The 12,968-nt window shown below is 54.6% G+C and overlaps 5 protein-coding genes and 1 non-coding gene across 6 annotated transcripts; 3 read left to right on the top strand and 3 right to left on the bottom strand.

Moving 5' to 3' along the window:
- Positions 1-1,792: 1,792 nt before the first annotated feature.
- Positions 1,793-5,803, top strand: LRP88_08388 (uncharacterized protein; the record flags this gene model as incomplete). Its single annotated transcript, XM_083244895.1, has 1 exon — positions 1,793-5,803. The coding sequence occupies one exon, from the start codon at positions 1,793-1,795 to the stop codon at positions 5,801-5,803; it is 4,011 nt and encodes a 1,336-aa protein (XP_083099389.1).
- Positions 5,804-6,183: 380 nt separating this feature from the next.
- On the bottom strand, positions 6,184-6,936 carry LRP88_08389 (uncharacterized protein; the record flags this gene model as incomplete). Its single annotated transcript, XM_083244896.1, has 1 exon — positions 6,184-6,936. The coding sequence occupies one exon, from the start codon at positions 6,934-6,936 to the stop codon at positions 6,184-6,186; it is 753 nt and encodes a 250-aa protein (XP_083099390.1).
- Positions 6,937-7,440: 504 nt separating this feature from the next.
- On the bottom strand, positions 7,441-8,217 carry LRP88_08390 (DNA replication protein SLD5; the record flags this gene model as incomplete). The annotated part of the gene is made up of 3 exons (XM_083244897.1): positions 7,441-7,800; positions 7,854-8,034; positions 8,093-8,217. The coding sequence occupies 3 exons, from the start codon at positions 8,215-8,217 to the stop codon at positions 7,441-7,443; spliced, it is 666 nt and encodes a 221-aa protein (XP_083099391.1).
- A 659-nt stretch (positions 8,218-8,876) lies between these two features.
- On the bottom strand, positions 8,877-9,637 carry LRP88_08391 (FAR-17a/AIG1-like protein; the record flags this gene model as incomplete). The annotated part of the gene is made up of 2 exons (XM_083244898.1): positions 8,877-9,051; positions 9,105-9,637. 2 exons carry the CDS (start codon positions 9,635-9,637, stop codon positions 8,877-8,879), a joined length of 708 nt encoding a protein of 235 aa, XP_083099392.1.
- Positions 9,638-9,756: 119 nt separating this feature from the next.
- LRP88_08392 (WD40 repeat domain-containing peptidylprolyl isomerase) lies at positions 9,757-12,058 on the top strand (the record flags this gene model as incomplete). The annotated part of the gene is made up of 4 exons (XM_083244899.1): positions 9,757-10,054; positions 10,115-10,151; positions 10,203-11,859; positions 11,921-12,058. 4 exons carry the CDS (start codon positions 9,757-9,759, stop codon positions 12,056-12,058), a joined length of 2,130 nt encoding a protein of 709 aa, XP_083099393.1.
- A 320-nt stretch (positions 12,059-12,378) lies between these two features.
- Positions 12,379-12,450, top strand: LRP88_08393. The gene has a single exon. It is a non-coding gene; the product is annotated as a tRNA-Asp (tRNA).
- Positions 12,451-12,968: the final 518 nt, after the last annotated feature.

Below are 12,968 nucleotides of genomic sequence, written 5' to 3' on the forward strand. Positions count from 1 at the left end.
CTGCTTCAGCTGTTTGCATGGAGACTTCCACTCAGCTGAGGAAGCTACAAAACCAAAGATGGAGAAGAATACAGTTGGCTTCTGGATTCTGATCTGAGGCGAGCAGGAAGCTCGAGCCCGAGACTGAACCTGGAGTTGGGAATCCTAGGAGTTAAGTTTTCAAGACAAGTTGAACCCGCCCATATCGGACGATGAGCCAGGGCGTTGAAGGAAGGGGAAGGAGGCAGGTGGCGCCCGAGCTTGTGCCTGCCTCCACCAGGCAGAGCAGGCACGGGCAGGTACAGGCACGGACTTGGACCAACGTTGGACTTTCCATTTTGCTTTTTGGGGGATGCCATGCCGCCTGGATATGGGCGACCAACCCCCAATATCCGCTGAACCCACAGAGGGTTACGGGCGCTGGCCGAGCATGTGTGATGGCCAAGGACTGACGGCAGGTGCGCACGAGCCCTAGCAGATATCTCACCTGCCTGAGTGCAAGCAAGTACACCTCCCTATCCACCAAAGATACTCGCCTCAGGCAGCATCTCAGGTACGGCTGGCGTAGCCAGGAACCGGCCGAAGCTGAGAGATTGACGACAATGCACGAAAAAGGCCGACATCAGACCACACCCTCCCCCGTCACGAACTCGACGGGCTTCAACCCGGCCGGAAGGCATGGGTCACGCCCTCACGGTCAGCGCGGCGTGGCATGATGCACAACCCTGCCTACGAAGAACCCACGGAGGCTTTCACAGGAGTCCACAGGGACCACCCCCCTCCCCCTCCACGCCGGCGCGTCCCGGCACAGCAAAAGGTTGGATCATGACAAGATTGACAGTCCACTTTGGCCCAGAGGCACACGGGCAAGATGCTCGGGTCCTGCCAATCTGACCCGGGGGGAAATCGATCCATCCAGTCATCGGCAGCGGCATCAATTGGTGCATGAGCATTGCTTTACCGGGCACGGCCAAGCCAAGGCAATGAGCCACCAGCGGCTCCAGCAGTGCTTAGGCGAGAAGCAAGCAATGAGCAATGAATGGGGCGCGCACGCAAGCAAGCACGCAGGTCAGAAGCATGCGATGCGATAAACCTCTTTAAAAGTGACCCGCCGCACTTCATGCGCCCCTCCCCTCAGGTTCCAGTCTCCTTCCTCTTGCTCGCCAGTGAGAACTCGCTCTTTTCCATTTCGAGATCTTTCAAGCTCCAGCGGTTCACTCTAGCTCGCTCACTTGCAGGCCGACCGCCTTCAGGACCAGCCACGACCTTTTCTTGCCCTTCAACGTCCATCGCATTAGATCGGGGGAAACTACTGCGCGCCCAGCACATCACCCACCAACTGCACTGCGCTGCGCTGCACAATCTTGGGAAAGCCTCTCCGGCCATTGATCCATTAATAACCTCTCGTTATCTGGAACCGAGCTTGACCGACCGAGCCCTTTTTTTCCCTGCTGTCGAGATTTTTGCGACTCCGCCCAGGTCTCAGTCGATCACTCAACTAGTCGCAACTGGCATCCCCGCCTCCGCCTCCGCTTGTTCATTGCTTTTCCTGCCTCTTTTTTACTCTTCCAGCCTCGCGATTTGAATCTTTTTTCTCCTTCTCTTCTCTTAAACTCGCCCTCTGTCTCCAATTGACCTCTTCCACCTTCGGCCTCGTTCTCCAGAACCTCCAATCGTGTCTGCGCCGTCCTCGATGAACCCTTCGTGTCATTGAGGACCGAAACCTCAACCTTCACTTTCACACCCGCGCACCTTTCCAATCGATCACGGAGAAAAAGTTAGGAAACGAGTCTGCCCGTGAAATCGACCCAAGATGCCGCTCCGACGGCCGAGTACCTCGGGAGACGGTCACTCCGTCGCATCTTCGTCGCCTTCATTTTCTTTAGCGGGTACCAAGCGCCGCTTCCCGCTCCTAGGCCGGAAAAAGACCCGAAATTCGGACCTCCCCCGGCCGTCGTCTGTCGTATTGCCTTCAACTTCATCTTCTCAGAAGCTCGCCAACGTCAAGCCCGGCCTCCGAGTACACGTCCAGGTCAAGTTTGAGAGCCCAATCGGCACCGAGCACGTACGCGACTATGAGGCCTCACCTCAGCTGAAGGCCTCGGATCGCATCTGCCAAGCGCTGCTCTCGCGCCTCCAGCATTGCTCTGCAGAGCTTATCACACGCCACGATTCTACCGCTCTCGACCCACTCCGCAAGCCCCATCGTGATGTCAAGCCACTGCGCTATCGCATCACATACCGCGTGGAACGCGATGGCCTCATTCTTGTAGAAAAGTCGCTACGCTCTTTTCAGGAGTACGAGCTGACCCATGACGACGCTCGCGAAGTTGTCAATGCTACCGACCGCATTGTTGGCTTGTTTTTGGTGCGCCACGATCCCGGCTTCCGGTGGTCTGACGCTGCCGATCCCGAGCCGGCCAACGCCGAGTCCGAAACTGTCCGGCCGTGCACCGGCCGACCGCAATCCACCGCCTGCATTCCCCGATCCCGGTTCGCCAACGATACTCAATCTTTCGAACTCGTCTCGGGCTATGCAATTGAGCTCTTTTTGCGCAGTCGCTGTGCCACCCGCTACCCAGAGAACCGGAATGCCTCTATCAAGATTGATAGTCGCCAGCCTTCCCCCCTGACCCTCCTTCTCGGTGAGGAGCTGATGACCCGTGTCTCTAACCTCGTAATTGACCCTGTCGACTCTTGTAAGCGCAAATTCGATAAGCGCCACAAGACTTGCAATGGGTTCGAGGGTAGCGGTGGCTGCACCCACATTGAGGATGGAGCCGTCGATATCATGGTCAAGGTTCGCAACAACCTTGGCCCTGATTACACATACTTTTCCCATCGCATCCAAACAAGCAAGGTCTTGTTCAATGATCCTCAGGGTCGCGACTTTGACGAGTTCGCCAACCAGATCAAGGCCAAGCTGGAGAAGGCTCGCGATATGACTGACAAGTCTATGCGTTCTCTGGATGACCTCATCCTCACTATCCGTGAACTCCGTGGAAAGAATTGGTCCGTTCACGAACCTCTTGTTGTTCGGCTTGACCACTCCGTCACTTATTGCCGTCAAACCATTGAGGCTGTCATGGAACGCCTTCAGACTGGCATCAGCAACGTGCTGGAGCACCATGAGGATGCGCTCGCCACCATGACCGTTCACAAGCGAGGCCACCTCATCTACGATGGCTTCCTTGACGGTGCTGGTGGGGATGATAGCATTCCTCTGGAGAAGTTTGCCTCTCCTGACTTGGAGAGAAAGGCCCTTGAGGCTCACCTGAAGGAGCGCATCCGTTCCGATATCACGATGCTGTGCAAGGACACTTGTGCCATTGACTGTCCCGACACGCTACCAAACCTGCGTCTCAAGTCAAGAGGTGCTGCTGCCTCCTCCATCGGAGCGGCATCGTCGATTGTACCCCCTCCATCAATTGGAGCCACATCGTCAGTTGCGCCCACCCCCTCGCTGACCGCTTCTGCCTCACTCCCCCGACCCGAGTCTGAGGTTTCCATGTCGGGATCTCTGGGCAGCTCCCGTTCCGAGCATACGCTGTCAAAGAAGATTGGCCAGACGAACTTGAGAGATAGCCCCCAGGCTCCTCCCTCGCCCGCAGCCCCTTCGCCTGACCTGCGCCGAGTACCATCTGGTCTCGAGATGGCCAAGAAGAACGGTTACATGGCCGACTTCATCGCAGACGACGAGAACCAGTCCGAACCCCCGTCTACTCCGAGCTTGGTGGATACTGATAGCATCAGCCCCCGAGACAGTATCGTTGTAACCCCCAAGTCCTCGCGTGCTTTGGCCCAGGACCAGTCCAATGAGGGACTTCGAATCATCGACGACGGACGTAGGATCATCTACCAAGAGCAGTCCGACATGGACGCCATTGCTAGTGGAGTGGTCCAATTCCACCGTCCTATCAACGACGACGACGAGCCCATCCAGCTCACAAAAGAGCCTCCGATCGAGACCCCGGAAAGAAGAGCGGCTCGCCGATCTCTTGATACTCGCATGCCCGACCTCTCTGGCGGCTTGGACTCCCCTTTGGCTGAGCCCAAGAAGGATGACGCCCCTGTCTCCCCAGCGGCCCAGAAGGAAGAAGGGCCTGAGAAGCCTGCACCTGTGCCTGAGACCCAAGAGGCCAAGGCGGCTGAAGAGAAGCTTCCAACTGAGGGTGTCTTGGAACACTCGAGCACGCCGGCCTCGCCTGTGGTCGAGGAGCTCAAGCCCGAGGAACCTACTCCCAAGCAGACGGAAACACCTGTTGAGGCACCTAAGGCAGCTGAGCCTGATGCCAAGATCGAGGTCGCTCCTGAGAAGGAGTCTGTTGACTTGGTGGTGCCTCAGGTCGCTGAACCTACCGAAGCTCCCGCTTCGACTGCCCATAAGAATGAGACACCTCATACTTCGCAAGATGAGCAATGGGAGATGGTCGATGCTCGCGATGCTCCGTCAGACCCTCAGGCCATTGTGCCTCACACAAGATCTGAGACGAGCTTCGGGACGACTCCTCCAGCCAGCCTTCGTGGAGACGCTGAGACAGCTGAGGCCACTGCGCCTGCTGTCCCTGTCGTCGCTGCTGAGAAGATTGAGGCGGATGAGAAGGAGACACAGCTGGTCAACGAGTCTGAAGTGCAAACTCCAAAGGCCAGCCCGGTCGCTCTTGAGGTTACAGAAAGCGACGACGCCTTGAAGAAACCTCAGGAAGAGACTATTATCAATGAATTTCCCAAGCCTCCCTCAACTCACTCTCAGGCCGAGGAGCCTCAGTCTAAGGAGCCTACTGAGCCAGTTGCGGAGACTTCTACTGTTGATGCACCCAAGCCGGAGTCTTCGGAGGAGCCTGCCCGGGAGAATGTCGTCGAGTCCAAGGAGCCTATCATTCCCGAAGAATCCAAGGAGCTGTCTCATAAGGCCGAAGAGGCCCTGCCCGAGACGGTTCGAGGATCTAGCGACTCTGGCATCTCCATGAAGGAGCAGGCCAAGGAGACAGCCAAGGAGGACAAGGTTCAAACGCCTGCCGTTGCCGAAAGCGCCGAGGCGGAATCTGTGCCTCCGGCGCAAGAACCCCTTGCTGTGCCTGCTGTCGAGCAAGCCCTCGAGAAGCCATCTGAGACTGATGCTCCCAAGGTCGAAATCACTGAGTCTCCTGAAGTCGCCCAGGAAGTGAATGCGGTTGCAAGTGAGCAGCCCAAGCCTGTGGACGACGATGAAGCTTCGTCTATCCCTGCCACACCTACCGAGATGCTTGCAACTCCCCTCGAGACAGTTCTCGAGGAAATCCCTGACTCAGCCGTCACTGATGGGTCAGAGTCCCCCAACCTGGAGCCCTCGTCTGCTCTCCGCGACGGACGTGCTGAGCTGCCACGCATCGCCTCGGCTCCTCTCAACGCGCTCCCCACGCCTGACTACTTCAGAACGCCACCTGTGTCCGAGAAGGACCAAGGACCAGCCCCTCCTTCGATTGATAGCTCCAATCTTCCCCTGGTACTTGCTCGTCCTCGTCCCCGTACCAACACTCTCCCTTCGCGCCGTTACTCAACCGCGTTGACCCTCGATATCGAGGCCGAACCTTTCCACCGCGACGGTGATGAATCCCCCACTGGCGAGCCTCCCAAGAGCGCCAGCGGTGTGTGGCACAAGGATTCGAGCCACCGCCGCCAGCCCTCAGCTGGTTCAGTTGGCTTTGTCGGGCTACAGGATCAGCGACGCCTACACAGCGTCGGCCTCCGTAGCGCCCTGATGCCCTACCGCTGGCAAGGAATGCAGCAGCGTGGACAGGGTGTCTGGGAGGGACGACCCAGCACCTCGCACAGCCAGGTTTAGATTCGATCTCTTGGATGATGCGTGGATATTGATTTCAGCCATTCGTTAGACTCTATTTCAAGACATGAATGAGACGAGGAAAAGAAGGATAGGATAGGACGGGACAGGACATGACTGGATTGGACTGGATAGGATAGGATAGGATATATGGACACATAGAGAGTAAAGGGAGCAAGTTGCCGGCTTGGGCACCAAGGTGACAGCCTGGCGATGGCGTTTGGGCCGACTATTGATTTTACGCACGCATTCGTAGCACTTAGTCGAAGCATGACATTTTGCAGAGGATACCATATCAGGCAAATTATAACAACGGATGCACATTTAACACGAGTCTCTCGCATTGATCTATATGATTGAGCTCAACTAATGGCCTCAAGTATCTACCAAGGAATGGTGCCCTTATCATCCGTAAACGTGCCTGTCTTGCCATCCGCTCCAAGAGTCGCAGCTTGGCAAATGCTGACAGCTCCAAGGCTGGGGTCCTCGGCTCCCTGGAATCCATTCAGAGTGGTCCCGCAGTGGTGGCCTGGGGAGACAATGTTGATCTTCCACTGCGGATCGTCCTCGTATCTGATGGCGTAGTGAAGGGCCATCATGTTCAAGGCCGACTTGCTGTACGTGTAGACGCCATAGTCAGGCTTGTGAAGGTCAGACGCCGGGTCAGCCTTTTGGGCCAGGCTGCCGAGGGCAGAGGTGACAAAGACGACACGGCGTGTCTTGCTCGAACGCTCAAGGAGCGGGAGGAGGGCGTCTGTGACGAGACCTGTGCCGATGACGTTGGTGCCGAAGACGGCCTGCATGCGAGCGCGGGGAGAAACGTTCAAGCTAAGACCAGAGATGGCGCTGTTGTTGATGAGAACATCAAGACGGCCGTAGGTGTCTTGAATGGACTTGGCTGCAGCAGCAATGCTCTCGTCCGAGGTGATGTTCAAGACGAGGGGGGAGACACGGACGCCTTTGGCCTGGAAGGAGGAGGCGGCCTCTTGCACGGCGTCTGGGCGGCGGCCGGAAAGGATGACGTGATAGTCTGGATGCTCAGCCGTGAGCTTCTTGACGACCTCGAGACCGATGCCTTGGTTGGCGCCGGTGACGAGGACGATGGTGGTTTCGGGGGTGATGGTGTTGGAGGACATGGTTGTGTGTTGATTGAGGTGCTGTGCTGGTGTGATCTGATATGTTCAATTCATCGAGGAATAAAGCCTTTCTTTATACCATCGAGAGTAGCGTATATCTGATTTGAATAACTCATTTTGAAGACATGTTGTCGCCTTTGAGATGCTATCTCCGATGTTGGCTGCTCATGAATCCTAAGTCCGTGATTGGACCAGGGCATCGAGGCCACTCTGAGATTGATTACCCTTTTGGGAAACCACCCAGATCAAGTTTTGATGACAAAATCCTCTGAATATTGAGTCATGGTGATCAAAAGTGAATACTTGGAGTCTCGAGGAACCAATTGCGTGACTTGGATGGAGCCCGCGCGCCCCGAGGTGTTGGGGCTGATGATGAAACTGCAGTTCAGCCTATATATCAGTTGGACCAGCCTTGTATGGCTTATGTGAGCAGAACTGCTATGTCCAGCTTCATTCACTGAGCAGTCGAATAGATAAAGGCCCCAGAAAGTAATGAGTCTGGGCTCACACAAGCTCGGCGTCACCTGCTTCGACCAAGTGCTTGGCGCTGGACCATCTGAGGATGAGAATGTCACCATTCTCTGCAGGAAGAGTAACGTCGGCATCGGTGCCTTCACCGTGGACATCACCATCCTTGAGCATGCGGATGAAGACGGCAGTGTCCAGGTCAGGCGAGTCAATCATGCTGATGTTGCCGGCTGTGTCGTTGAGGTTTTGCAGTTGCTGCGGGAACGATGCCAGGAAGGACGAGAGATAGTGGTTGTGCAGCAGAGCCTGGTGCCTTGTCGCGTAGGCCACCTCTGTTGGAGAGAGCCTCTCCCTGAGTTCCTGGCTTGAGAGGTAGTGGAGGGTGTGCTTGTCGATCTTGAAGGGGACAGTTAGCTGCGTGTTCTGGCTGATGAGCCTGTGTGGCTGACCTTTGCAATGCGGGCTCGCAGATAGCTCCTGACGAGGAACTTGTACCTCTCTAGCTCTGTCTGAATAACGATGAGGGCAAAGTTTGTCTTGGGGTCCATGTCACCCGTCATGTCCTCGACCTTTTCGATCTGGGACTTGATGCGGGCATTGACGCGCTCAAACAAGCCATCGGTGGGCCATCTGCAGAAAAATGATCAGTCACAGTATTCGAGAATAGTGCTCATTCATTTCTACTCACTCTAGGAGCTCTGGCGCTGAGCGCTCAGCGACCCAGAGACGCGTCAAGGCCTGCAGGTCGCGCGTCTCACTTGGGACACCGCGGGAGACGGGGTCAACCTGGCGGAGAATGTCGTCGATATCCATCACGTGATGAGCACTCGTGAAGCAACGAAAGAGGTTCAAGGTGTGTGAGCTGGCGCAAGCTGCAGTGTTTTGCTGTAAGGCGGCCTTGAAGTACAGGTAGGTGGTGGGGTTGGTTGGTGATGTTTGAGAAGCACAGTTTCTGTGGGAGCGGGGCCAAAGTCCCCGCCATCGCTCACCTTGACTCTTGCCTCCGTCTCATCAACGAACAACATGTCATAGATGTCAAGGGAGGCTCTTATCAAATATTTAGCGCCAATATTTAGAGAAATGAATATATCGTTTTATTTCTTATACTAGAGGGCTGCACCATTGACACAAAGTCATTGGCGTAGCTCAATCCTCATCCTTCTTGTAGTCTTCTCAGACCATGCACTCTCTATCCTTCGACTTACAAGTACCTACACCTGGCGGGACTGGTAATAATTATATCACCCTACCACGTAGGTACTCTAGACCGCGGAAGTTCTATATACCCATCTCTGTCATCTATCGCCTCGTTTTCTCTCTCGCCGTCCTTCATCCCGCTCTTGCTCTTGGACACTGCCGTCAGGACGAGCAACGCCATGAAGCCTCTGTCCTCTTGTTCATACATTACCGCCCAGGTATACAAGACCCTATGATTTCGGCTGATAATAACTAGCTTAATCACCATAAATAAATCATTGGACCTTCTTGAGAGGCTTGTAAGCCTCCTTTTGAGCAGCCTGGTAACCATTGACTCGCGCATAAACCCACTTGAGGCATGAGGACGAGACGGTAACCAACCCAGCAGAGAAGGTGAACAACAGCACACGCTGCTCCGTAGATAGAAGCTCAAACAGAGGGTATGGGTACCTATGCCAGGTAAGCATCATGATATCTCATTATTGGACCGTGTAATGGCTTACCATCCGTTGTGGCTGAAGCAGAGCTCAACCCAATACCAGTAAGCAAACGCAACAACCGTGCTGATTGCCATGATAGCGTAGGCCGGGATAGTCCACGGCGGGCTCAGAAGAATCAGATCAAGTGTCAAAAAGACAGCCGGCGCAAGGTGGAAGCCAATATCCGGCAACATGTCCAGAACAAAGCCGTCGGCTATGAGGAGATTGGGGTCGATGAACCTGATGCCCCAGTAGAGAATGGAGATGACAACCTCTAGAGGCGTAGCGAGAACAGCCACGGCGTTCTTGGCCTGGAAAAGAGCATGGCTCAGCGTGAGGTCGGCCAAGACTCCGAGGGCAAAGGCGATGAGGGAGGCAGTGAGACCGATGATGGTGAGGAACTGGAAATGCCAGCCATATGATACGGACAGAGGCGTCTCCCACACCGTCAGGAAGTGGAAGTTGTAGCTGAATGAGGCCAAACCAAACACGTGAAGAAGAAGTGAGACGGAGCGGGAGGGCGACGTGAGTCGCTGAAGAGGGTGGTGTGCTGCCATTGTGTTTAGATGGAGGAGGATGGATGTTTCTAGTCCAAGCCTAAGGGGCGTGCGGCGAAAGGACAAACTCAACTGAAGAAATTAGATAAAATCAAAGGTGTCCTTCTCTATTTACAGACATGAGATCAGGATCCAAGTGGTTTGACCCGTCCCCGGAGTCTCGGACCTGGCGTGAACCCGTCATGACCTCAATGTGGACCTCGGCCTGCAAGGAAACGAGCCTGAGTAAGCTCGCGTTGGTGGGTTACAGTGTGAAGTTGGAGCACCAGCCACAATTCAAGGTCGCGCCACACGAGGCTGACTTTTTTGCCTGGACGACGATCCTGCGACGATCCAGTGTCGCGACACTCAAGTACAACGACAACAGGCAACAAGACTTGATACTCGTGCCGACTTTCGAAACCATTTTGAATCAAAGTTTGGCCCTTGAAGGCGACACTCAAAATGGCAGCGGATGACGACGACAATCGCTCTCAGAAGCGCAGTCATTCCGAGTTTCGGGACGATGCATCAGGTGCGTCCATCTGTCGCGTTCCCGTCACCAAGCTAACCGGCTCTCAGACAGCTCCTCCGACGATGACATGGGCCCTCAGCTGCCCTCAGAAGCGCCAAAGAAGAAGCGACGAGTCCTCCCCCACGAAAAGCTCTACGTTGCCGCCCTGCCCAAGTCTACGCGATACTCCAAGTCCCTGATGCACAAGGAGCAGATCCTCTTTGCGACATGGACGCCCCTGACCGAGTTCCTCATCACATCTTCTGTGGACGGCGTCGTCAAGTTTTGGAAGAAGATCGCCCAGGGTATCGAGTTCGTCAAGGAGTTCAAGGCGCACAATGGCGAGATCGTGTCAGTTTCCGTGAGCAAGGATGGACGGAGCTTTGCGACTGCTGGCACCGACGAGACGATCAAGATCTTTGATGTGATCACCTTTGACCTCCTGTCCATGATTTCACTCAACTACACACCGAACTGTGTCTGCTGGGTTCACTCCAAGGGTGCCTCCTTGCCGCTGTTGGCTGTTTCCGAACAAGCGAAGCCCCTGATACACATCTACGACGGAAGAGGGGAAAAGGAGGAGGCCATTCACACCATCAAGGGTCTGCATAGGAAGCCAGTCCATCTCATGACGTTTAATGAGCAATACGACTGCGTCGTTTCCGCCGACGAGGGTGGAATGCTGGAGTACTGGCGGCCGAGTGGCAATTATGAAAAGCCTGAAGGGGTCTTTGAGTACAAGAGCTCGACCAACCTGTTTGATTTCAAAAAGGCAAAGTCGGTACCTTCATGCCTCTCCATATCTCCCAACGGCAAGTATCTCGCGACATTTTCCTTGCCGGACCGAAAAATTCGCATCTTCGACTTTGCGACAGCCAAGCTGCATCGAGAGTACGACGAATCCCTTCAGGCCATCGAGGAGATGCACCGAGCGGGCACGGGGGCAAACAAGCTGGATAACGTCGAGTTTGGCCGAAGAACTGCCCATGAGAGGGACATTGAGTCGCAAACGCTCAAGTACAAGTCCAATGTCATCTTTGACGAGTCGGGCAACTTTCTCATCTATGGTTCGATGCTGGGGATCAAGGTTCTCAACACATATACCAACCAAGTGGTCAAGGTGTACGGAAAGGAAGAAAACTTCCGTGCCGTTAACCTAGCCATCTACCAAGGTCAGCCTCAGAAAAAGGGGGTTACAACTGTGGAGATGGGTGCTTCCAGCAACCCACTACTCCAGGAGTCTGAAACCCGAGATCCAATCCTGGTGGCAACGGGTGTTGGCAAGGTCCGATTCTACATGTTCAACAACGAAGAAGATGTTTCCAAGTCAACGCGAGACGTTCAGAACGAGCGACCCACGATGCTGGGCCAGAAGAAGGACTCACAGGTGAAAAAGGCAGAGACGGGCACAGGAGCTGTGATCCATACCACGTACGGAGACATTCACATCCGGCTGTTCCCCGACGCAGCACCAAAGACGGTCGAAAACTTTGTCACACATTGCAAGAGCGGCTACTACAACAGCACCATCTTCCACCGTGTCATCCGCAAGTTCATGATCCAGGGCGGAGACCCATTGGGTGACGGAACAGGAGGCGAGAGTATCTGGGGACGCGAGTTTGAGGACGAGTTTAGCAGCCTGAAGCACGACAAGCCGTACACGGTGAGCATGGCCAATGCAGGACCCAACACCAACGCCAGTCAATTCTTTATCACGACAGAAAAGACGGTAAGCTTTCTTGACCCGCTTTCAGCATAACGAGAGGGCGTATAACTAACTTGCAACGTAGCCCTGGCTGGACGGCAAGCACACCATCTTTGGCCGCGCAACACAAGGATTTGATGTCATCCACAAGATTGAGAATGTGCGGACGCACAAGGAGAAGCCGGAGGAGGATATCAAGGTCCTCAACATTGATATTATATAGAACAATGACACAAGGCGCTGATTAGCGGATGAGGGCGTGTCTGCTCAAGTATGCGTGGTCCTGAACGTGCACAGTCGGGCAGTTTCTCTAAGCAGTTTCTCCAACTTAGCCTTAGTGCTCCCTTGCACCTGCTCTAGCGATACATTTTACCATAATGCCTTCCTCTTCTTCAATAGGTTCCTGCCAAAAGAGCTGCGTCACATGTCAAACAGCGTCTTTCTCGTTTCCCTTTCACATTGACGCATGCCTTAGCTTATATACTGCATACCAAAACCACCAGACATCGAACTCTCACTACAGTGGTTGATCACAACCGCACATCTTCCGTAGTATAGTGGTCAGTATGCAAGCTTGTCACGCTTGAGACCCGGGTTCAATTCCCGGCGGGAGAGAGTCCAGCCACCTGTGATACACAGGAAATCTTCTTTTTGTCTTTTTACCCTCCGAGACAACGTTGTGGTGGTGTGTTTCCTCAACTTGCCTGCCCAGAGCATGAGGCGACAACAACAGCAAATACCAGCCCAATGACGTAACCGGCCAATGAGGACAATACAGCCAGGGGCGTGTTCCAGGGGTTTGTTCTCAGGGCGTAGCAGTGGGGACATGGAAAGTCAAAATTACAGCTGCAAGGGACGTGTCGAGCCCTTTGGAAGGCGAAAGATTGACATGCTTGACATGGACGACATGGCTGGAGGACGTGGCATTGACAATGGAAGCGGCGCATGGAAAGAAGGAAGCAAGCAGGTTCAGCTCTGCCGAAACAATAGAATCGGAGTTCCCTAGCGCAACAAGCGCTAGAAGGTGGCGGCTAACTAACTTGGTTTTTTTTTTTTTTTTGTACTGTACCGTAAGGTTGTCTGCCCTTTTTTCAACTCCCGCGAAGAAGGATGGATGGAGGAGTGACTCAAGC

The sequence above is a fragment of the Fusarium phalaenopsidis genome, assembly GCF_050370095.1.
Source record: "Fusarium phalaenopsidis strain FUZ10S chromosome Unknown contig_32302, whole genome shotgun sequence".
NCBI classification, from domain to species: domain Eukaryota; kingdom Fungi; phylum Ascomycota; class Sordariomycetes; order Hypocreales; family Nectriaceae; genus Fusarium; species Fusarium phalaenopsidis.